This window comes from Zea mays, chromosome 8 (assembly GCF_902167145.1).
Source record: "Zea mays cultivar B73 chromosome 8, Zm-B73-REFERENCE-NAM-5.0, whole genome shotgun sequence".
NCBI lineage: Eukaryota > Viridiplantae > Streptophyta > Magnoliopsida > Poales > Poaceae > Zea > Zea mays.
The window spans coordinates 141,368,669-141,394,346 of NC_050103.1; the positions used below are offsets into that span (position 1 = coordinate 141,368,669).

General features: G+C 51.3%; 1 protein-coding gene across 1 annotated transcript; it reads left to right on the forward strand.

The window, feature by feature from the left end:
• The first annotated feature begins 12,596 nt into the window (after positions 1-12,596).
• On the forward strand, positions 12,597-19,766 carry LOC542001 (legumain-like protease). The gene is made up of 9 exons (NM_001254787.1): positions 12,597-12,827; positions 16,074-16,238; positions 16,828-16,984; positions 17,109-17,194; positions 17,288-17,487; positions 18,519-18,567; positions 18,659-18,871; positions 18,996-19,202; positions 19,318-19,766. The coding sequence occupies exons 1-9, from the start codon at positions 12,627-12,629 to the stop codon at positions 19,498-19,500; spliced, it is 1,461 nt and encodes a 486-aa protein (NP_001241716.1). The 5' UTR covers positions 12,597-12,626; the 3' UTR covers positions 19,501-19,766.
• The last annotated feature ends 5,912 nt before the right edge of the window (positions 19,767-25,678 follow it).

Below are 25,678 nucleotides of genomic sequence, written 5' to 3' on the forward strand. Positions count from 1 at the left end.
TGACGACGGCGGCTCTCAGCCCCTTACGGAAGCAAGGAGACGTCAGCAAGGATCCGACAGCTCCGACAGCTGTACTTCCACAGGGCTCAAGCACTCCTCCGACGGCCACGACATCACATGAACATGGCGCCAAAACCTCTCTGACTGCCACGACGGCATGTACTTAGGGCTCTGGCTCCTCTCTGCTAGACACGTTAGCACATTGCTACACCCCCCCATTGTACACCTGGGCCCTCTCCTTACGTCTATAAAAGGAAGGCCCAGGGCTCTCGTACGGGAAGGTTGGCCGCGCGGGAGAACGGGCTGGCAGACAGTCTCTCTCTCTCTCACTCTCCCTCGCGAACGCTTGTAACCCCCTACTGCAAGCGCACCCGACCTGGGCGCAGGACAACACGGAGGCCGCGGGTTCCCCTTTTGCTGTTTTCCCCCCTTTGTGCTCCGTCTCGCGCCGACCCATCTGGGATGGGACACACAGCGACAATTTACTCGTCGGTCCAGGGACCCCCCGGGGTCGAAACGCCGACAGTTGGCGCGCCAGGTAGGGGCCTGCTGCGTGTTGACGAACAGCTTCCCGTCAAGCTCCAGATGGGTAGTCTCCAGCAACCTCTCCAACCCGGGACGATGCTTCGTTTCGGGAGTCTTGAGTTCATGTCCCTCGACGGCAGCTACGACATGATACTCCTTCCTCCGCTGCGCGACAACGACAATGGCGGCCGTCAGCCCGCCCGCCGGCGGCGGAATCGACGACGTCTTACCCACGTGGCGGAAGAGCAACATCCGGGTCTGTCCCGTCACCTTCCCCACCGACGGAGGAGGAGGCGGGGCAGGCATGGCCAAGCAGGAGGCGGCACCTCGTCGGCTGTCGAGCGAGTCGACGACGTCGGCGCCCCAATGGGGACACGTCGGGCGTTGACCTCGCGTTTGAGACGAAGACGAGCGTCGTTTCCCCGCAACACGCCAACTCCAAGCAGACGGACAACGCCAGCACGCTCACGAAGGACTTGCTGGGCGTTAGCCTCGTACCTGAGACAACGGTGCAGTCCGTCCCCGACGCGACTTTGTCACCGCCCGTCGATCAAGAGATACTGTCTGTTTCCCGTTCCATGCCTTTTAGATTCAGCTGCGACCCACCAAGCGACCCCGCTTCGGTGGACGCTTTCATAAAGGCATGTCCAAACCCTCCGGGGTATCATATGCGGTCACCCTGGGACCAACTGACGGTCGTCTCGACCTACGGGCCCCAAGATTCCGAGGAAGATGACGAGCCCGACTCTGGTTGGGATTTCTCCGGGCTCGATAACCCCAGTGCCATGCGGGACTTCATGACCGCATGTGACTACTGCCTCTCCGATTGCTCCGATAGCAGCCACAACCTCGACGATGAGGACTGTGGCCCAAGTCGTGAATGCTTCCACGTCGATCTAGGGGGTCTCGACGAAGGCAATCATCTTGGTATGCCGGAGGACGGTGATCCCCCTAGGCCTGCGCCTCGCGTTGACATCCTTCGAGAGCTAGCTGTGGCCCCAGTCCCTGCGGGGGGTCAGGACGCACAGCTCGAGCAAATCCGCGAGGTACAGGCTAGGCTCGACGAGGAAGCAGGACAACTTGTGCAGCTTCGGCAAAATATCGGGCAGGAGTGGGCAGGCCGAGCACCAGCCGGAGAAGCGCGTCATCTGGACCAGGACGTCCAGCACCGCATCACCGACGATGCTAGGGCGAGGCTGCCCCGGCTTCCAGTGGGGTCGGCCAGAACCTGGCTGCAGCAGCGATACTACTCCGAGCGATGTCGGAACCATCCACCACCGAGGGGCGGCGTATCCAGGGAGAGCTCAAGAATCTCCTGGAAGATGTCGCGGTCCGACGGGCTGAGAGCTCTGCCTCCCGAAGGCAGGGGTACCCCCCGGAGCATCGCGCCGCGACTTCCCGATTCATGCGGGAAGCCTCGGTCCACACCGGGCGAACGCGGAACTCAGCGCCTGCGGCCCCGGGTCACCTCAGCAACGAGCACCATCGCCGCGGCCGTCGAGCCCACCTCAACGAGAAGGTGCGCCGAGGCTACCACCCCAGGCGTGGGGGACGCTACGATAGTGGGGAGGATCGGAGCCCCTCGCCCGAACCACCCGGTCCGCAAGCTTTCAGCCGGGCCATACGACGGGCGCCGTTCCCGACCCGGTTTCGAACCCCGACTACCATCACCAAGTACTCGGGGGAGTCAAAGCCGGAGATGTGGCTCGCGGACTACCGACTGGCCTGCCAGCTGGGTGGGACGGACGATGACAACCTCATCATCCGTAACCTTCCCCTGATCCTCTCCGACGCCGCCCAAGCCTGGCTGGAGCATCTGCCTCCTGCGCAGATCTCCAACTGGGACGACCTGGTCAAAGCTTTCGCTGGCAACTTCCAGGGCACATACATGCGCCCTGGGAACTCCTGGGATCTCCGAAGCTGCCGCCAGCAGCCGGGAGAATCCCTCTGGGACTACATCCGGCGATTTTCGAAGCGGCGCACCGAGCTGCCCAACATCACCGACTCGGATGTCATCGGTGCTTTTCTCGCCGGCACCACTTGCCGCGACCTGGTGAGCAAGCTGGGTCGCAAGACTCCCACCAGGGCGAGCGAGCTGATGGACATCGCCACCAAGTTCGCCTCTAGTCAGGAGGCGGTCGAGGCCATCTTCCGGAAGGACAAGCAGCCTCAGGGGCGCCAGCCGGAAGACGTCCCCGAGGCGTCCGCTCAGCGCGGCGCGAGGAAGAAGGGCAAGAAGAAGTCGCAAGCGAAACATGACGCCACCGACGTGGACCTTGTCGCCGCCGCCGAGCACAGGAACCCTCGGAAGCCTCCCGGAGGCGCCAACCTTTTCGACAAGATGCTCAAGGAGTCGTGCCCCTATCATCAGGGTCCCGTCAAGCACACCCTTGAGGAGTGCATCATGCTTCGGCGCTACTTCCACAAGGCCGGGCCACCGGCGGAAGGTGGCAGAGCCCACAACAACGACAAGAAGGAGGATCACAAGGCAGAGGAGTTCCCCGAGGTCCACAACTGCTTCATGATCTACGGTGGGCATGTGGCAAACGCCTCGGCTCGGCACCGCAAGCAAGAGCGCCGGGAGGTCTGCTCGGTAAAGGTGGCGACGCCAGTCTACCTAGACTGGTCCGACAAGCCCATCACCTTCGACCAGGGCGACCACCCCGACCGCGTGCCGAGCCCAGGAAAGTACCCGCTCAATGTCGATCCCGTCATCAGCAACATCAGGCTTACCAAGGTCCTCATGGACGGAGGCAGCAGCCTCAATATCATCTACGTCGAGACCCTCGGGCTCCTGCAGATCAATCTGTCCTCGATCCGGGCCGGCGCGGCGCCTTTTCACGGGATCATCCCCGGGAAACGCGTCCAACCCCTTGGGCAACTTGATCTGCCCGTCTGCTTCGGGACTCCCTCCAACTTCCGAGAGGAAACCCTCACATTCTAGGTGGTCGGGTTCTGAGGAACCTACCACGCGGTACTGGGGAGACCATGCTACGCCAAGTTCATGGCCCTCCCCAACTACACCTACCTCAAGCTCAAGATGCCGGGCCCCAACGGGGTCATCACCGTCGGCTCCACGTACCGACACGCGTACAAATGCGACGTGGAGTGCGTGGAGTACGCCGAGGCCCTCGCCGAATCTGAGGCCCTCATCGCCGACCTGGAGAGCCTCTCCAAGGAGGCGCCAGATGTGAAGCGCCACGCCGACAACTTCGAGCCAGCTGAGACGGTTAAGTCCGTCCCTCTCGACCCCAGCAACGACGCCTCCAAGCAGATCTGGATCGGCTCCGAGCTCGATCCCAAATAGGAAGCAGTGCTCGTCGACTTTCTCCGTGCAAACGCCGAAGTTTTCGCGTGGAGTCCCTCGGACATGCCTGGCATACCGAGGGATGTCGCCAAGCACTCGCTGGACATCCGAGTTGGAGCCCGACCCGTGAAGCAACCCCTGCGCCGATTCGACGAAGAAAAGCGCAGAGCCATAGGCGAGGAGATCCACAAGTTGATGGCTGCAGGGTTCATCAAAGAGGTATTCCATCCTGAATGGCTTGCCAACCCTGTGCTTGTGAGAAAGAAAGGAGGGAAATGGCGGATGTGTGTACACTACACTGGTCTAAACAAAGCATGTTCGAAAGTTCCCTACCCTCTGCCTCGCATCGATCAAATCGTGGATTCCACTGCTGGGTGCGAAACCCTGTCTTTCCTCAATGCCTACTCAAGGTATCACCAAATCAGGATGAAAGAGTCCGACCAGCTCGTGACTTCTTTCATCACACCCTTTGGCATGTACTGCTACGTTACTATGCCATTCGGTTTGAGGAATGTGGGTGCGACATACCAAAGGTGCATGAACCACATGTTCGGAGAACACATTGGTCGAACGGTCGAGGCTTACGTCGATGACATCGTAGTCAAGACGAGGAAAGCCTTCGACCTCCTCTCCAACCTTGAAACGACATTCAAGTGTCTCAAGGCGAAAGGCGTAAAACTCAATCCCGAGAAGTGTGTCTTCGGAGTCCCCCGAGGCATGCTCCAGGGGTTCATTGTCTCCGAGCGGGGCATCGAGGCCAACCCGGAGAAAATCGTGGCCATCACCAACATAGGGCCCATCAAGGACTTGAAAGGAGTACAGAGAGTCATGGGATGCCTTGCGGCTCTGAGCCGTTTCATCTCACGCCTCGGTGAAAGAGGCCAACCTATGTACCGCCTCTTGAGGAAGACCGAGCGCTTCACTTGGACCCCCGAGGCCGAGGAAGCCCTCGGGAACCTAAAGGCGCTCCTCACAAGCGTGCCCATCTTCGTGCCCCCCGCTGTCGGAGAAGCCCTCTTGATCTACGTCGCCGCTACCACTCAGGTGGTCAGCGCCGCGATCGTGGTCGCGAGACGAGAAGAGGGGCACACATTGCCTGTCCAGAGGCCGGTCTACTTCATCAATGAAGTGATGTCCGAGACCAAAATCCGCTACCCGCAAATCCAGAAGCTACTGTACGCGGTAATTCTGACGCGGCAAAAGTTGCGACACTACTTCGAGTCTCATCTGGTGACTGTGGTGTCATCCTTCCCCCTGGGAGAGATCATCCAGTGCCGAGAGGCCTCGGGTAGGATTGCAAAGTGGGTGGTGGAGATCATGGGCGAGACAATCTCGTTCGCCCCTCGGAAGGCCATCAAGTCCAAGTCTTGGCGGACTTTGTGGCTGAATGGGTCGACACCCAGCTTCCAGCAGCTCCGATCCAATCGGAACTCTGGACCATGTTTTTCGATGGGTCGTTGATGAAAACAGGAGCGGGCGCGGGCCTGCTCTTCATCTCACCCCTCGGGAAGCACCTCCGCTACGTGCTGCGCCTCCATTTCCCGGCGTCCAACAACGTGGCCGAGTACGAGGCTCTGGTTAATGGGTTGTGCATCGCCATCGAGCTAGGGGTCCGATGCCTCGACGCTCGTGGCGACTCGCAGCTTGTCATCGACCAAGTCATGAAGAACTCCCACTGTCGTGACCCAAAGATGGAAGCCTACTGCGATGAGGTTCGACGCCTGGAGGACAAGTTCTACGGGCTCGAACTCAACCACATCGCCCGACGATACAACGAGACTGCGGACGAGCTGGCTAAGATAGCCTCGGGGCGGACAACGGTCCCTCCGGACGTCTTCTCCCAAGACCTACATCAACCCTCCGTCAAGACCGACGACACGCCCGAGCCCGAGAAGGCCTCGGCCCTGCCCGAGGCGCCCTCGGCTCAGCCCGAAGCACCCTTGGCCCCCGAGGGTGAGGCACTGCGCGTCGAGGAAGAGCAGAATGGGGTCACGCCTAATCGAAACTGGCAGACCCCGTACCTGCAATATCTCCACCGAGGAGAGCTACCCCTCGACAGAGTCGAAGCTCGGCGACTGGCGCGGCGCGCCAAGTCGTTCGTCTTACTGGGAGACGGGAAGGAGCTCTACCACTGCAGCCCCTCAGGCATCCTCCAGCGATGCATATCCATCGCCGAAGGTCAGGAGTTATTACAAGAAATACACTCGGGGGTTTGCGGTCACCACGCAGCACCTCGAGCCCTCGTTGGAAATGCCTTCCGACAGGGTTTCTACTGGCCAACCGCGGTGGCCGACGCAACTAGGATTGTACGCACCTGCCAAGGGTGTCAATTCTACGCAAAGCAGACCCACCTGCCCGCTCAGGCCCTGCAAACAATACCCATCACCTAGTTGTTTGCTGTGTGGGGTCTGGACCTCGTCGGTCCCTTGCAGAAGGCACCCGGGGGCTACACGCACCTGCTGGTCGCTATTGACAAATTCTCCAAGTGGATCGAGGTCCGACCCCTAAACAGCATCAGGTCCGAACAGGCGGTGGCGTTCTTCACCAACATCATCCATCGCTTCGGGGTCCCGAACTCCATCATCACCGACAACGGCACCCAGTTCACCGGTAGAAAGTTCCTGGACTTCTACGACGACCACCACATCCGAGTGGACTGGGCCGTCGTAGCTCACCCCATGACGAATGGGCAGGTAGAGCGTGCCAACGGCATGATTCTGCAAGGACTCAAGCCGCGGATCTACAACGACCTCAACAAGTTCGGCAGGCGATGGATGAAGGAACTCCCCTCGGTGGTCTAGAGTCTGAGAACAACGCCAAGCCGAGCCACGGGCTTCACGCCGTTCTTTCTAGTCTATGGGGTCGAGGCCATCTTGCCCACAGATTTAGAATACGGTTCCCCAAGGACGAGGGCGTACGACGACTGAAGCAACCGGACCAACCGAGAAGACTCACTGGACCAGCTGGAAGAGGCTCGAGACATGGCCTTACTACACTCGGCGCTGTATCAGCAGTCCTTGCGGCGCTACCACGCCCGAGGGGTTCGGTCCCGAGACCTCCAGGTGGGCGACTTGGTGCTTCGGCTACGACAAGACGCCCGAGGGCGTCACAAGCTCACGCCTCCCTGGGAAGGGTCGTTCATCATCGCCAAGATTTTGAAGCCCGGAACGTACAAGCTGGCTAACAGTCAAGGCGAGGTCTATAGAAACGCTTGGAACATCCGACAGCTACGTCGCTTCTACCCTTAAGATGTTTTCAAGTCGTTCATATACCTCATTTACATATGAACTCTAAGCCATCAAGGAAGGGTCAGCCTTGCCTCGGCAAAGCCCGACCCTCCCTCGGGGGCTAGAAGGGGGGCACCCCCTCCGCGTCAAAATTTTCCTCGGAAAAAGTCTTTCTGCCAGAACATCTTTCATGCTTTTCGACTACTTCGAAAGTGGAATCCTGAAAACGACGGAGTACATGTAAGCAGCCAAGGCCGACCGAGCCGAGGGACTCCTATGCCTCCGGGATACGGATACCTCACTCATCACCTTCTGCGATAAGTAACTCACGCTCGGATAAGCGATTCCTCTGACCGAACAAGTCTTAACGCTCGAAAACCTTTCTGCCGAAACGATTTTTCGTGCCTTCTCGACTATATCGATAGCAGAATCCTACGAACGAGTAAGAGTACACGTAAGCGGCAAGGCCGACCGAGCCGAGGGACTCCTACGCCTCTGGGATACGAATACCTCACTCATCACCTTCTGTGAAAAGTAACTCTCGCTCGGACAAACAATTCTGCTACCGACAAATAAGTCCTGATACTCGAAACAAGGGGAAAAGAAACGCAGCTTTACAACACGATGACGGTATGTTTGGGCCTCGGCGGCCGCAAAAAACATACGCACACTACAGATAAACTGTTCCTGCAGGATCAGACATCAGTGGGGAAGCAGCAGCACCCTCGGCGTCGACTCCACCTTCGGCGGAATCCGACCCGACCTCGGACGGCAACTCGGTCGAAGGATCTCCACCTTGAAGGAACTTGCCGGCACCGCGCCTGGGCCATCGCCGCTGGGGTCTCCTCCAGGAACCCGGCCCGAGCAGACGGCTCGACCGGTCGCTCCGTAGCCTCAGCCAGCTGTCCCCCGAGGACATCAGCCCGGCTCATGGCCTCGGCAACCCGACTTCGGCGCTGGTCCAGCCAATGGACAGCCCGGCCAGGCTCCGGCCGACGAAGCCTTTTTTCGAGCCAACTCCGCCTCTGTCCATGCTGACACCGCTGCCTCTGGCTCTGGCTCATCGCAGAGCGGCCGAGGGTTTCTTTAACTAAGCAAGAGAAGCCTCAGGCGGCAAGGCCGACCGAGCCGAGGGACTCCTACGCCTCCGGGATACGGATACCTCACTCGTCACCTTCGCACGAGGCAACTCACACTTGGTTAAGCGGTTCAGCTAGCCGACAGGCGAGTCCTAGTGCTCGAAATGAGGAAAAAACACGGCTTTACGCCAAAATACATACATGTTCAGGCCCCGACAGCCGCAATAAACAGACACCAGCACTCAAGGTGCCATTACAAACGGAACTCCAGTTCCTCCCTCGCAGGTACGAACAACCCCCAACATTGGAGGGCCTGCGGGGCGACAAAACCCCAAGTGGCTCGCCGCCGCCCACTCCGGCAGCAGCGACAACGACCTCCGCTCCGGGCGGCCAAACAGCAGCAGCGATGACCTCAGGGCAGACGCTGCTGCGACAAGGCCTTCGCCCACGTCCCCGCTCGAGGGGCGAGGACAAGCTACCAAGGCCGTAGAGCCGGAGGTCAGTCCGCGGGTAGCACTGACTATCTCGTCGGTGGAGAAACCTCTTCCGGCTGCCTCGGTGGGAGGTGGCACCGAAAGCAGCGCCGAAGCCGCTCAGGCCGGAGAGCCAGACACGCGGCAGCTGCCAGCGCCACGGACGGCGAATGCCCTTCCCCCTCGATCACTGAGGGAAGGAGCGGGCCGCTGCCCGCGCGGAGATAGACCCTAACTCGGCGCACTCCCCTCCCCAGCACTGGTGATGAACATCCTTGAAGCTAAGGGAGGGGCAGAGGTCGCAGCCCGGCTTGCTTCTCCCCACCTTCAAACTGGTGGTCACCGTCTTGGGTGACCACCGACGAGGGGATGCAGCCCACTACTGATCAGGGGTTCGTAGGCTGGCCCCCAAAGGGTTCGACAGCCGCCTCAGAGCACGCAGAGCGAGGGATGACTCTGGGTACGTCCGATACATGGCCGAGGCTCGGGCTATGCTCCCGAGGTACTCTAGGACATTTCCGAGACCAGCAGGAGCGATTCTGTAACGGAATCCCATCAGAGGGAGGCATCGAGCCCTCGGACCCTATCAAACGGGACCGGGTCTGGCAAATCACCTGCAGGTACTTTTGGAGCGCGCCTCTGGGCCACTAGCCGACCCTTATCGAACGGGGCACGAGCGTCCACTCGGATCACCCGTTAGCAACTCACTGGAGACACCATGTTCGGCGCCCTCCGAGGGCAACATGGCGCTTTCCCCCCTCCTCCTTGCGGAAAGGCGACACAGGGGCGTATGAAAAAAGCCGAGTCTGTCCTTGACCGTCCTCTCGCTCTGTGCGGAGGCTCGGGGGCTGCTCTCGCAAACCCGGCTCCAGCCAAACCGTTGACAGCGTCAACATACCAGCCCGAGAACTTGGAACCTGACTATGCACCCGGGCTACGGCCAGTTCGCATGAGGGAACAACCAGACCGGTGGAAGCATCACGAAACGCGCTAAGACCCTGAAGGAGTCAAACCACTCCTCCGAGGCCTCGGGGGCTACACCCGGTGGGTGCGCTCGCGCGCACCGACAGGAACGAAACGCAACCGAGAAAGGTCGGTCCCCTTGCAAAAAAGTGCGACAAAAGCCTCCAAGCGAGTATCAACACTCCCTTCGAGGCTCGAGGCTACTGTCGGGGACCATAATTAGGGGTACCCCCAAGACTCCTAATCTCAGCTGGTAACCCCCATCAGCACAAAGCTGCAAAGGCCTAATGGGCGCGATTCAGGTCAAGGCTCCGTCCACTCAAGGGACACGATCCCACCTCGCCCAAGCCCAGCCTCGGGCAAAGGCAGCCAACCCACGAGGATTCACGTCTCGCTCGAGGGTCCCCTCAAGCAACGGACGCACCTTCGACTCGCCCGAGGCCCAGCTCGGACAGGCTTCGCGGATAAGCAACCTTGGCCGGATCACCATGCCAACCGACCGTATCGCAGGAGCATTTAATACAAGGATCGACTGACACCTTATCCTGACGCGTGCTCCTCAGTCGACAGAGCCGAAGTGACCGCAGTCACTTCACCGCTCCACTGACCGACCTGACAGGAAAACAGCGCCGCCTGCCCTGCTCCGACTGCTGTGCCACTCGACAGAGTGAGGCTGACAGCAGCTAAGTCCACCCTCAGGCGCCATAGGAAGCTCCGCCTCGCTCGACCCCAGGGCTCGGATTCAGCCTCAACCTCGGACGACGGACTCCGCCTCGCCCGACCCCGGGGCTCGGACTCAGCCTCGACCTCGGACGACGGACTCCGCCTCGCCCGACCCCAGAGCTCGGGCTCAACCTCGACGTCGGACGACGGTCTCCACCTCGCCTGACCCCCGGGCTCGGACTGAGCCTCGACCTCGTACGACGGACTCCGCCTCGCCCGACCCCAGAGCTCGGGCTCAACCTCGACGTCAGACGACGGTCTCCACCTCGCCCGACCCCCAGGCTCGGACTCAACCTCGACGCCGGACGCCGGACTCCGCCTCGCCCGACCCCAGGGCTCGGACTCAGCCTCGACCTCGGAAGACAGACTCCGCCTCGCCCGACCCTAGGGCTCGGACTCAGCCTCGACCTCGGAAGACGGTCTCCGCCTCGCCCGACCCCCGGGCTCGGACTCCACCTCGACCTCGGAGGAGCCTCCGCCTCGCCCGACCTCGGGCTCGGACCTGCCACGTCACAGGGGGGGCATCATTACCCTACCCCTAGCTAGCTCAGGCTACGGGGAACAAGACCGGCGTCCCATCTGGCTCGCCCCGGTAAACAAGTAATGATGGCACCCCGAGTGCTCCATGACGACGGCGGTCTCAGCCCCTTACGAAAGCAAGGAGACGTCAGCAAGGATCCGACAGCTCCGACAGCTGTACTTCCACAGGGCTCAAGCACTCCTCCGACGGCCACGACATCACATGAACAGGGCGCCAAAACCTCTCCGACTGCCACGACGGCATGTACTTAGGGCTCTGGCTCCTCTCTGCTAGACACGTTAGCACATTGCTACACCCCCCATTGTACACCTGAGCCCTCTCCTTACTTGTATAAAAGGAAGGCCCAGGGCTCTCGTACGGGAAGGTTGGCCGCGCGGGAGAACGGGCTGGCGGACAGTCTCTCTCTTTCTCTCTCTCTCCCTCGTGAACGCTTGTAACCCCCTACTGCAAGCGCACCCGACCTGGGCGCAGGACAACACGGAGGCCGCGAGTTCCCCTTTTGCTGTTTTTCCCCACTTTGTGCTCCGTCTCGCGCCGACCCATCTGGGCTGGGACACACAGCGACAATTTACTCGTCGGTCCAGGGACCCCCCGGGGTCGAAACGCCGACAAGCAACGTCCTCTAAACGGTCCTCTAAATTTAGAGAACGCTGCTGGATTCTCTATATATAGAGTTTCTCTAAACAGTTCTCTATCCATTTGAATACTTTAAATAACCGGTTTAGCAAAACTAAAACATGTACAATACATTTAAGAGTATGACAAATACGTAGGTATAAAAATAAAAAAATAAAAAATGTCTCTAATATAGGTATTTGCATATAGAGGACGTGATTTAGAGAACGTTGTTGGAGGGGGAGGAGATATAGAAGATAAAATTATTTAGAGAAGACTGTAAATGACGGATATAGAGGATAGATACAGAGGACGTTGCTGTAGGCAGTAACTGGCGGTAGGTAGACTCCGATGATCCGTACGGGCTGTGCAGCAGCGGCCACAGGCCAGAGTCCTGGGCTGGGCTGGACCCCTTGTGTGCCGCTGGTGGTCCTCGTCAGTCCACGGAGCAGAGAGAGAGGCCCACTCGCCCGTCTGGCGTAGGGTAGGGCGGCAGGCAGGTATGCACATAACGGAACTCACAACTCACACCACAAGGACGACCGTGGAATGGGTGTAACCAACAAATCTAGGACGAACAAACGAAACCCAGTTCTCTCTCTTTTTGCCACTTCAATTTTTCATCCAGCTTTCTATCAGGCCTGATCTAACTACTTTATATATATATATATATATATATATATATATATATATATATATATATATATATATATATATATATATATATATAATGAGAAGCCAGATATGACTGCCTTGACTGCAGATAACAAAATGGCTGCTTTGACAAGTGCCGAACGGCAAACGAAACAACAGAAATGTAGGCTGTATAGTGTATAGCAACCAAAATCCAAAATAGCTGTCCATGTTGGTTATGAGACACCAGTTACACATGACGGTCGGTAGCCATGACCACATGTATCATCCAAATGTTCGGTTTCAAATTCGTAGACGTAGAGCCACTAAAAATAAGAGAGTGCATTTGGATACGAAGCGTCACCTCCCGCCGGGCCCCACTTCGTGGGCCCAACGCGAACACTACGGCCCACGATAAAAGGAGACGTTGGATGCTTTCCTCCTCCCGGACCCCAACCAAAACCCCTTCTTGATCTTGACTTCTTCCCAACCGACTCCCAGTTCCACTCTCGCTTCCTTCCCTCCCTCCCTCCCACGCAAATGGTGGCCGCTCGCCTCCGCCTCTCGCTGCTACTCTCCGTCTGCCTCTCCTCCGCGTGGGCGCGCCCACGCCTCGAGCCGGCCATCCGCCTGCCGTCGCAGCGCGCCGCGGCGGCCGACGAAACGGACGACGGCGACGTCGGGACCCGCTGGGCTGTGCTCATCGCCGGCTCCAGCGGCTACTACAACTACCGCCACCAGGTCCGCGGCGGCCCCGTTCCGCTCCTCTCCGTAAATCGAACAGGGTCTCGCGCCGCACATGCTGCATCATCCGCTTGGCTGCTTACTCGATTCCCTTCCGTTCGCGCAATTTGGTTTCCTTGCTCATGATTGTGCCTTTGAAATCGTCTATGCGGGCAACCTGTAGAACCTGATTCCGACCATGCCCAATATACTATTTGGTTTCTACGAATTTAACACTTGATATGACAGCTAATCGTCCCCAATTAAAGTTAAAGCTACAAAGATTATTTTACCATGCCCGTTCCGTGACGGGAGGGAGCACTGCCGTAGCGCTTTCAAGCCGGCCCAGGAATTTAATAAAGCAAAACTTTAAGTTTTTGTCCATCCCACCACCTGCACCGCCCGATAATAGTAGTAATATGGAACGTATGAACTAGATTCGGTTCTCTTGTTCTTGGCTTACCGTTTTCTCGAGATGGGAAACTGAAGGTGAGGTAGGTGACGAAACTTCTCTGACGTTTAGGGGCCTACACGTCACCATCAGGGCGGGCTTGGTGGATAGGAAAATGAAAAGATCTATAGGAAAGGTTTATCTTGCTATTAAATTTTGAATAACAAGAAGATCCCTCCCCATAAATTCCCTCCATTTCTCTGTCCACTAAACCAAGCTCTCAGTGTAGCGGGCAGCAGGGGATCAGCACTCACCGATAAGGCCAAATCTATGGTGCCAATATTGTATACCTGCGGCCTGCCTAGAGACACGACAATTTAAATATTCATATTAAGTGGACAAATAGTACATCAAAATACTGTTCTTACTATTTGCTTGATTTCTGATGTATGAGCATCATTCATCATTTGCCTACTCTTTTTATTAACAAAGAAAGGCTAACCACTACTGCATCCGTCTCAAAATAAATCACTTTCTAAAATCCTCTAAAGCTAAATAATCTTAAGTTTAATCATTTCCTAATAAAGTTGGCTAACCTAAAATATTTTGTCTTTATTAAATCTGAGACGGAGAGAGAGTAGTATATAGAAGTACCTTTTGTTAGAGGCTTAGACAAGCTCTTTTTGCCATGTGCTGGATTTCTGATTGTATGCGCATCATTCATTTTCCTTGTATCGTTAGCGTGTGATTTTCCTCCCTTCATTTGATTACTGTTTTCACTGATAAAGTTAAATTATCTTAAGTTTAAAATTACGGCCTCCATCCCAAAATAAATCCATTTCTAGAATCCTCCGAAGTTGAATTATCTTAAGTTTAATCATTTTCTAGTAAAGTTGAGACGGAGAGAGTAGTTGTCAGGGCCTAAGGAGGCCCACGGAGGGGCTGCGGTAGCAGCAGCCATGGGCCCTCAAGGGGGATTAAATAAGGATAGTTAGAGATAAGATTAGAAGATTAGTTGAGATTATTTAGGAGATTAGTTGAGATTATCTAGGAAGGTTATCAGTTAGTAGTTTATTTAGAGTTTTTAGGAGATAAGAATCTCTAGCTAGATAGGGGCAGTCAACCGGCCTATTTATGTAATCAATGGATGAGAAATAAAGCAGGCAAGAATTAGAAGGGAGAAACCCTCCTCTTGCTCGGCCGTGGGCAGAGGCCCCCGGTCGGTGTTTCTGCCCATTGATACCCCTCTTCAATCCCTCACCGATCTAGCGACCATAACATCTGGTATCGGCTAGCTTGGGTTTCGATCTGATCCCATGGCTCTTGCTGCCAATTTCGCGGCGTCATCCTGGCAATCGGCGTCCCCATCTCTATGGACAACGCCGCATGCCATCTTCGTCACGCCGTCCTGGCAACCGACGTCCCCATCTCCATGGGTTGCGCCGCATGCCACCTTCGTCACGTCATCCTGGCAACCGGCGTCCCTATCTCCATGGGCAGCATTGCCTGCCAATTTTGTCACCACATCCTGGACGCCGGCGTGCCCATCCCCAGGGACAACGCCAAATTTCATCACATCATCTTCGTTGACGGCGTCTCCGTCCCCATGGGCGACGCCACTAGAGGCAGCCACGACTCAGCAATCACCAGCTCCATCGATGGGAGATTTGTGGACCAACATAAGGGCTGATCTCACAAAGATGCAAGCCACGCTCCAGAAGGTTGAGCAAGGGCTGCTGCAAATCAAGGCAGCAGTGCAACATGAGCAACACCAGTTGGCGTTGTCCGCACGGCTCCGGACGTCGGCGGCTGTGGGCATACAAGCTGCTGCTCGTGGCTTCCTTGCACGACAGAAAGTGCGGGAGATGCGCCGGCAGATGCTCGAGGCAGCCTTGGTGACGGTTGACCTCGGCACACGTCGGCGCGACCTCACCCTGTCGGACGACCATCAGCAGTGGCACCAGGCCGCTATCTCGAAGTGCGAGCATGATACGTGTCCCGTGGGCGACGAACTTCAACTCTACGACAGCGGCGGTAGGGAAGGCACTCACCTCGTCATCAACAAGGGCGCACTATTTAGCGCCACCACATTCCGCTACAGGCCGCCACGAGGGCGCCTCCGCTGGTTATTGTTGCGACCTATTCCAGGTGTCCATCCATGTGCTCCCCTTTCGTGCAGATGGCGTCCATGGGATCCAGGTGGCTGCACACGTGCGTGTCCGTCTTATCTTATGGGGTAAAAAAAAATCAGATTCGAAATAATAAGATAAGCCGAGATGTAAAAGGTTTGTCTTCTAGGTGTTTGGTTTTGGGTCAAGTAGACTCGGTCTTTGAGCACCCGTTATGCGGCAGCTCGAGGGCGAGCTGCTTGTCCAGGAGGGGTGTAGTGTCAGGGCCTAAGGAGGCCCACGGAGGGGCTGCGGTAGCAGCAGCCATGGGCCCTCAAGGGGGATTAGATAAGGATAGTTAGAGATAAGATTAGAAGATTAGTTTAGATTATTTAGGAGATTAGTTGAGATTATCTAGGAAGGTTATCAGTTAGTAGTTTATTTAGAGTTTTTAGGAGATAAGGATCTCTAGCTAGATAGGGGCAGTCAACCGGCCTATTTATGTAATCAATGGATGAGAAATAAAGCAGGCAAGAATTAGAAGGGAGAAACCCTCCTCTTGCTAGGTCGTGGGCAGAGGCCCCCGGCCGACGTTCCTGCCCATCGATACCCCTCTCCAATCCCTCACCGATCTAGCGACCAGGTGTTCCTGCCCATCGATACAACTCTCTAATCCCTCACCGATCTAGCGACCATAACAGTAGTATATAGCAGTATCTTTTGTTGGGGGCTTAGACAAGCTCTTTTTGGGAATGGAACTTGCAGGCGGACATCTGCCATGCATACCAGATCATGAAGAAGGGCGGACTCAAGGATGAGAACATCATTGTCTTTATGTACGATGACATCGCGCATAGCCCGGAGAATCCGAGGCCTGGTGTCATCATCAACCATCCCCAGGGTGGCGACGTCTATGCTGGGGTGCCAAAGGTAATCCATATTTTTATTGCTTGAGTAAAGTTTACACTAGTTATGCATGTTCCTAGATTAACTTATTACTACTAAGTGGAGCAGTTGTTAAAAATACAAGTTACATCGTGACAGTATTATAATTAATGTATTTAACCCCGAAAATATCAATATCACAAGTACTATAGTGAAACTGACAGAATGCCTAAATATTCCCATCGGCCTGACGTCTTTGGCCTATTTTGTTGTGAACAACAAAACTGGATTAGGTGACGATAAAGCTTGGAGAACCTAATTACAATTGAAATGTGCACATATTAATGTCAACATCTTTATAATACTGATAGCTACGCACTCTTAGAAGGTGTTTGAATGCATTAGAACTAATAGTTAGTTGGCTAAAAATTGTTAGTGTAATTAGCTAGCTAACAAATAACTACCTAACTATTAACTAATTTACTAAAAATAGTTAATAGCTAAACTATTAGCTATGATGTTTGGATGTTTAAACTAATTTTAGCCACTAACTATTAGCTCTAGTGCATTCAAACACCCCCTTAGTCTCAATTTGCCATCCATTTGGCTTAAATTAATCTGTTCCCCACTGCAGGATTACACTGGTCGAGATGTCAACGTCGACAATTTCTTCGCTGTTCTGCTTGGCAACAAAACTGCACTCAGGGGTGGGAGCGGCAAGGTTGTGGACAGTGGCCCCAATGATCATATCTTTGTTTTCTACAGTGACCATGGGGGTCCTGGTGTCCTTGGTCTGTACTCGCAACTAATTGCTACTGATTTCATTCAGATTAGATGTTTCTTAGATAAAATATCAGTTCGTACATGCATGTAGAACCAAAATAGACACAGTTACTTACTCTGTAAAAAATTCAGGAATGCCTACGTATCCATATCTCTATGGTGATGACCTCGTAGATGTCCTGAAGAAGAAGCATGCTGCCGGGACCTACAAAAGCCTGGTACCGTTAGCTGTTTGTTCAGTTCTGCTCTGAAATTTTGTGATATGTCAAGCAAGGGCTTGAGGTATATGCGTATTCTTTCACCTTTTGTAGGTCTTTTACCTTGAAGCATGCGAATCTGGGAGCATCTTTGAGGGCCTCCTGCCGAATGACATCAATGTGTATGCGACCACCGCGTCAAATGCAGACGAGAGCAGCTGGGGGACGTACTGCCCTGGCGAGTTCCCGAGCCCTCCACCGGAGTATGACACTTGTTTGGGAGACCTGTACAGTGTTGCTTGGATGGAAGACAGGTACTTGATTTTTTTTTTTTTTGTCTTTTTGGCTTGTGAAATATTGTCCAGATCCTGTCAAACCAATTCACATCATCACATGCATGGATCTGTGTCTGTTTTAGTATCATTCACATCAGTTAGTTAACAAAGTACTGGATAAACCAGTAAGTTAGTTAACATAGTACCGTACGGATTTGTTGTCTGGGAGTGATTAACCAATTAGTATGATGCTTGTACCTGATGACTTGACTACCCTGCCTTTGTTAGTTAAAGTCAGATGCTGGAGGATATGCATGTGCAACCCTTGCACTACTTTCAGGCGTACATGCTTGTCAAGAAATTTATTAATTTGCCCCACGATATGATGCCTCACAGCAGTTGTTTTGGACCATGTGCTCTGCACTGAATTTGTTGGAAAAACAATGAACTGAACATGCCAATTTGTGCAGTTCGCTTTATGGGATAGAGAAGAAACGGAATACTAGTAAAATTAGTTCGTCACCAGCTATTCTGCTGCCCTTCCCAGCTCACACTGTATCTGCATTATGAGATGGACCAGATGTTATAGCAGACCACATTCTGTTCCTGCAGCTCAACTGAAACTTTGCCCCTTGTCTAGGCTGCAAATATGTAACAGTAGAAAGACTCATTTATTCTTTTGTAGTGCTCTGTGTTTTTTTACCATACATCTAAATATCGGGTAGATCAGCGGTGCATATATAATCTTAGGCCCTGTTTGGGATAGCTCCAGCTCTAGAAAATTTGGTGGAGTTGGTGGAGCAAGTCATTAGGTGCTCCAGAAAATTGTGGAGCTGGAGCTGTAAGCCTTTAGAAGACAATTGTATAAGTCATTTTCTTTATTATTTAGATTAAAAATATTTATAAAACTATTTAAATTGATATTATAAACTACAGCTCCACACTGGAGCTAGAACCTAGATCCATCCCAAACACCCATTTATTTTCTTGGTTAATGTGTTTAAACTTTGAAGAAAGATACTACTTTTCCACATTTAGTGCTCATGTTTGAAATTTCTCAATGTTGACAGTGATTTCCACAATCTGCGAACTGAATCCCTCAAGCAGCAGTACAAGTTGGTGAGCGTTTCGAACTTGAATCTATTAAGTACACGCTACCTTGAAACCACACTTCACTATGCCTAATCAATGCAACTTATCGGTTGATCAGGTCAAGGATAGGACAGCGGTTCATGACACGTTCAGCTATGGTTCCCATGTGATGCAATATGGCGCATTGGAGCTGAATGTTCAGCGTTTGTTTTCGTACATTGGCACAGACCCTGCTAACGATGGCAACACTTTTATAGAAGATAACTCACTGCCATCGTTCTCAAAAGCCGTTAATCAGCGCGACGCTGACCTTGTCTACTTCTGGCAGAAGGTTTGTAGATCATGAGAAGGCTTGATTATTCTCGGAAGATCTCTTTGCCTCGTTACTTTCTGTTCGACAATTTATGCGTTCATTTCGATGAACAAAACCAACTGATTGGCTTCTTTATCGCTAGTACCGCAAATTGGCTGATAGCTCGCATGCGAAAAATGAGGCTCGGAAGGAACTGCTTGAAGTGATGGCCCACAGGTCTCATGTTGACAGCAGCGTTGAGCTCATTGGAAGCCTTCTCTTTGGCTCCGAGGACGGTCCAAGGGTTCTGAAAGCCGTCCGTGCACCTGGTGAACCTCTGGTTGATGATTGGAGCTGCCTCAAGTCCATAGTAAGCCTCTACAGACTATGCTTGATTGCTTGCAGCTAAAGCGTGAAAAATGCTCTTGACGTCTGCTTGAATTTTTGCATGCCTATTGCCTAACCAACCTCTGCGTCTGCTTCAGGTTCGCACTTTTGAGGCGCGATGCGGGTCCTTGGCGCAGTATGGGATGAAGCACATGCGATCCTTCGCGAACATGTGCAACGCTGGCATCCTTCCTGAAGCAGTGTCGAAGGTGGCCGCTCAGGCCTGCAGCAGCATTCCGTCCAACCCCTGGAGCTCTATCCACAAGGGTTTTAGCGCTTAAGAACCATAGGTGAGGCGAACTCCATGACGCTGCAGCTCTCAGGGAGGTCTTAGTTCTTGAACGACCATAGGTGAAGCAGACTTATGTATACCCTGCCACATTGCGTACCTATGGCCAGTTTCCGGTGTACATATATAGTCGGAAATTTATTCGGCAATTGTATTGGTCGTTGGTGTATATATTCCCTATAGTTTGTTAGCAGATGTGTTTGTTTGTAATCCCGTAATAAATGAAGAATGCATGATGTTCATGCGGAACTTTACCTGATTCTTGTTGGGCAATGGATGAATGGACTATCCATAGTGGGATTCTTGCCTCAAAAACTGACCCCGAGTTATCCTTTATTCAAAATGAAGCCCCTCGATAAAATGCATGGACATAGTGATGTTCAAACAGTTCCTTGTCCGTCGGACATGGTTAGAAAATTAGGCCGGGGCTGACAGGCTCGTGTGCTTGTTTTCCTGAACTAGCCCAGCACGCTGCGGGGACCGAGCCCACGCTGCGGGTTTAGCAGACCGAAAACACATTTTGTATAAAATTGTATAAAAAGGGTCAAACGCTAATTGTATAAAAAGGGTCAAACGCTAAACGGGTCAGGCTAGGCCAGAACGTCGTGCTTGTTTCTATGTTCGGACTCGACCCGTTTATTCGGGCCGAGCTCCTACAGAGTCAAAAAAAAACATGCTTCAGGTTAGGCTCGTGCTTCGGGTTTGTTGGACATCTATAATGGACACCACGTCCCAAGCTGCCGAAAGAACGAGCAATGGTTGCAGTAACCTAGGGTAGCGACTTCGGTCAAGCTTGGCCTGCTAACATATATCAAGCAGAACTGACCCCAAGAGAGAATGTCAGTTTTCATATGGGGACAATAGAACAACTGCTTCATACGATGATAGGTAGCAGGGGCACCTGAAAATATAATATCCTGCCAACAGTAAAACTACTAACAGAAAAATGTCTAATATGAAGTTTTTGGATTGTTAGAGGATTAGACATTATCAGTTTTAATTTAATCCAAAAATCCAATGTTATATATGTGATGACATGTATGTGCATGTGTGTATCTCTACTTAGATAAGCAGTAAACAACAGTAAAACATGCAAAAATACGAAGAACAGAGTGTACCCAGCGGTGTGACCGATGCTCAAGGCATCAGTGACTCTATTCACATGAGACATCTCGTGTGTATGTTCGATGTAGTTGTACGCAGTCGATGCAGGTAGATGTACGCAATGCAGTCTCTCGAACGGCACCGGCAATGAGGAACCTGATCAGCGCTGGTCAAGCGGACAAAGCGAGTACACTCCCCAAAAACCTGATCGCCCGCACACCTGTGCAAGTGTAGCTCTGCGGACGGCGATTTCGGAGGCCTGCTCTCCCACTCTAAATGTGTTTGCAGAAGGTGGGACGGAAATAGGTTGTGTGCAACACGTCTAAGAGATTGTTCGCGCATGTGACCAGGAGTAGCCTCACCTCCTCCATCTCCTTCGTATTTGTACACACAGAGGGAGCGGAACGGACAGTAACGATCGTCATTATGACCAGAAACTGACAGTCATTACAGCCCGTCTGTTACTAGCCATAACACAGGAAATGGACAGTAACAGACGACAATAATGGACGATCATCACTCCAAGCAAATGTGCAGCCGTTAGGTAGAAATATTTAGACCAAGGTCCGATCTACCACGAGCCTCGCCCGCGGCCCGGCCGGTGGCGCTCCCACGTATGGCAGTCCTTAATCCTTTTCTCAACTTATCAATAGATGCATGGATGGTCCACCTATTTAAGTTGATTAATTTGTTCCTTAAACTTCTGGTACGTTACTAAAGTATTAGTACACTGTATCATTAAAGTGTGCCTTTAGCATTGACTACTATTGAATATTAATTTAGGTCAGGCCCACATTAATCCAACATAAACGAGTAGTTATACACACATTGACATACATGGCATCACATATATCACACTGTTTTCCTAAATTAAATTAAAACTGAAAATACCTAAATTCCTAACATATAATACGTCTACTATTTTTTATCGTTAATTTTCTTTCTACTATTTTTTATCGTTATTTTCTTTCTTCTATTTTAAAACAGAAGTAGATGCTGAACCTTAATCTCCATTAAGTCGAGTTGATTATCTCTAGCTCCAGAAACCAATATATTTTTAACGGTTTGGTTTAGCTGTTTTTTCTAAAAAAAGAGATAAAAAGGAGTTTTATGGCCATTAATTTCTTAGAGTTGATCAGTTTCTCATGGCAACAAGTACTCTACTGCATCAGCATCACGCTTGCACTGCCCGGGCTTTGAAGATGGGGTGTCGACCTGCTTTGTCGTTTAGTGGAATTTCAGGAATTCTTGACGTAACTTCAAACAAGAAAACATGCTCGGAACATATTAGCTTTCTATGCGTAACAACAAATCTTCAATAGTGCGGTCCTCGTTGGGTTACCAAACGCTGACTTTCCTGCCGTGTCTTGGTCTTAGGATTATCTCTTCCTCCGTCCTTATATCCTATTATAAGGTGTAACTACATCTTATTCTTGTTCTATAATATAAGACATACTTTCCTTATAATTAGACACACGTGTATTAATATACTAGTAACCTTGTTGATAAGCACGGTGGCCCAAATATTGACAAGTATGGCTTATCTTATCGTGTCATGTTGTGCCGCTCATTATGACGACTAAGTTTGAGATACAACATGGTTCGACTATTCGAGTTGTACTGGTCCGACCCTTTTCTTTCGTATCATGTTGTACTTTGGACTCTTATTTTATGTTGTACCGTGCTGACCCTAAATGATCCGGCCTAAACTTTCAAGTCTAGCCACCAGTTAGGCGGGTCTGCAGAAGCTTCTGGCCACGCCTTTTAAGTTATTGCACGTATGCACATGATTGTTGTCAAGATCATCTTAAATATTAGATTTTCTTCTTTTTGGCAGGAAAGTCGCGCGAGTTTGGTAACTACACACATAATCGCCCGTGATTAGTTCTAATAACAACAAATAAGTAACTAATAGAAAAGGCAGTGGTAGCAGTACATATGTAATGGTCCCATATCAGGTCCACCAACGACGACGGCGTAACGTGCGCGGCAATCTCAGCTGATGATGACAAGCACGTCAAAACATGCGTATAAATATGCTGTCAATGCTTTGCTTTGCTTTCACTGGCAGTGGAATTGAATTCTTCCGGTGAAATCAAAGCAGGGACGGTTCACCGGTGCATGATATTGATTGGAAGGTGTGATTAGATTGTTTTTTTGGCCTTTCATCAGGTGCATGATTGCGTGGTGTAATTAAAGTTGGCCCTCTGACTCTGGGTTAGTAGCTAGGTGAGACATGAGAAAGAGGACCGTGCCTTCCTCCGTCCTTCTCTCCCGTTGGGCGCCGCGTGTCTGTGGCTAGCTAGGGTAGGTTTGACAGCTCACCGTGGCACCAAAGGTGCAACCACCGTATAACCCAACCCAACCAGAACCAGTGCAGCTATTGCTCTACATATAAATCGCTCCTGCAGATCATGTATGGATCGGATGGAGTTAGAATTATTATTATTATTATTATTATTATTATTATTATATATATATATATATATATATATATATATATATATTGTGACGTCTTTCTAGACTAAACACTAATTATCCCTAGAGTTGACACGCTTTGTGCATACACGTCCGGCCCTGGAGCTTGAACTGTCCGACATGGCCAGGAGCCGAACTATCCGCTACGCATGGAGAGGCTCGGGAAAAACCTACATTCTGCCTCTCGAGTGGGACCCACAGGGAGGAGAGATTATAGGTTGCTTTCGGGTCGACATACCACTTAAAGCGTCTCAGACAATATAGAGCCGAAGATATGAGAAGATTAGGATTTGGGGAAACAACAACTAGGACTAAAACTAAACCTATAGGTCTAAGAAAATAATGTATAAGCTAGTTTGTATATCAATTTTTAGTGTTCCCGTACCCTTTATATATATATTTATAGTGGAGCTCTAGACACTTTTATAAGTGGGGTCCAACAATATCCCACAACAAATTATAAAAATATCGCAAGAAATCAAGATGTCGCAAGAACTTATCTAATCCCAGACTATCCAGGCTATCACGCGGGACGGTCTGGTGTCGTACTGTCCAGTCTCCCTAAGCCTCTAGTCGTCTCTCTTCATATCTCTGCTTCATAGGCGGACTGCATTGGCCACATGACGTACAGCAGAGATGGTAAATCAACTCTATTTTTCTTTGTAATTTTGATTAGTGATTTTAGAAGAATTTTTTATGTAAACCTGGATTTCGTTACTAATGATACTTTTTTAACATTGTGCTATATCAATTTACTTGTACAATACATTGATTGAATATGAAGAGGGGCGAAGATATTGCTTCGCTTTTTCGAAAACATAAAGCACACGCCGAACAAGTAATATTGAAATTTACTTTGCAACCGGTATGCACATTTATTTAGTGCATTTTGTGCTTGATGTTCATATTATATTTGTATGTATTTGTAGACTTTAAATGTTAAATCTATAGTTTCATATGCTAATACCTTATCTTTATATTTTGAACTATATACTAAATTGATATAGATTATACTAAGTTATTTATGAAAAAAATATGGCACTTAGTGCATGTGTGTTGATTGTAGAGCTATCATTTTCTAGATTTGATTCGTGTGTTGATGTCGCTGACCAAAGCTCTTTCCTTTGATCCCTTTCTTGTATCAACCCTTCGGAGCTGAAGCTCTTCAGCTTCGCCTTCGCTTTGCGCGCTAGTTTGGACGAAGGCTAGCTTGGTCATTCTTCGATAATACATTAAATATAATGAAACACTTCGAGGACCTTCGATAATAAAGGTCTCCCAATATAAGCTAATACAGTTCTATATAGAATTTATTTATATACTATTTTTGGTTATATGAGGAAGATATTTATATGCTACATTTTTATTATATGGGAGCGAGCCGATGAGTGCGTTATAAGTTACAGAGTAGAAACATATATTAGTGACACATTAAATCAATTTCCACACCTCATCCTATGAATTCGGGATATGCTTATATCTAAACTTAGGAAAATGATGGAATGTCAAATTTCAAACTAAAGACATACTCTATCAAATAAATTTCCAATTCCTTTAAAAGGAAGGGATCTAAAGATATTTGTTTTTACATTGGTATATGTATTTAAATTTCAAAATAAAATACACTAAATGCTGGTATCCACAGCCAAGCAAAAGCGTCGGTGCCACAAGACAGTCGTATTTTCCGAGGCTATCCACACTCTTTATACCTTTTTTTCTCTACGCTAAAAAAAATATTCTATTCTAATCAAAGAGATTCTCTACTCTATCCAACAATTTATCACGGTCACAATTATCCTACATATGTAGCTATATCAACTAACATACATTATATTATATTTTCCACACTTTTCTATCCCCATCAACATGCATTTGCCATCCCACCGTGTCTGAGCCTGCCTCAGACTGTCTCCAACAAGGGACGCTAAATCGGTCCTGTCTGTCAAATTTAACGGATGGAAACGTTCTCTACACCTCCAGCAAGAGACTCTAAACCATACGCTAAAATTTAGCGGCTGCCTCCGAGACGCTAAATCTGTCGGACGTATGACCACTCGCTAAATATTGTTCGCGTGCCGTCTCCTCCATTCATTCTCGCACCCATGTACCGTACCACTGCCGGCGAGGACCAACTTGTTGCCGACGCCGGTGAATGTGTGATCGCAGAGCTCGTCCCAACCGACGCAGAGGCCACCGTGCTGGCCATGGTGTTCGTGTGGCTTTGGTTGCTTGTGCCCAGTTGGAGAGAAGCTGCGCGAAGGTGGGAGAGAGAGCCAACAGTAGCTCTACGGCTCTGCCATGCATATGTTCGATGAAAACAGAGAAATTTAGAGTACGTTGCTGGAGATAGCCTCACTCTCAGTATAGCGCAGGTGAGAGAGAACGCTACATTTAGAGTTGGTGAAGTTGGAGAGAGATTGTACTATTGTAGGTAGGGCTGGGCAAAAAACCCGTAACCCGAAACCCGAACCCGGAATACCCGAACCCGAACCCGAAATACCCAAAACCCGAATTTTGTTCGGGAATTTCGGGTAGCAACTTGCAAAACCCGAATTTATTTCGGGTAATTCGGGTATCACAATCGGGTA

Excerpts from the sequence above, each read along its gene's own strand:
- LOC542001 (NM_001254787.1), top strand. The coding sequence starts at position 12,627 with ATGGTGGCCGCTCGCCTCCGCCTCTCGCTGCTACTCTCCGTCTGCCTC. Across the intron at positions 17,488-18,518 it reads GTTGCTTGGATGGAAGACAG|TGATTTCCACAATCTGCGAA; the intron begins GTACTTGATTTT and ends CAATGTTGACAG. Across the intron at positions 18,872-18,995 it reads TTGTCTACTTCTGGCAGAAG|TACCGCAAATTGGCTGATAG; the intron begins GTTTGTAGATCA and ends CTTTATCGCTAG.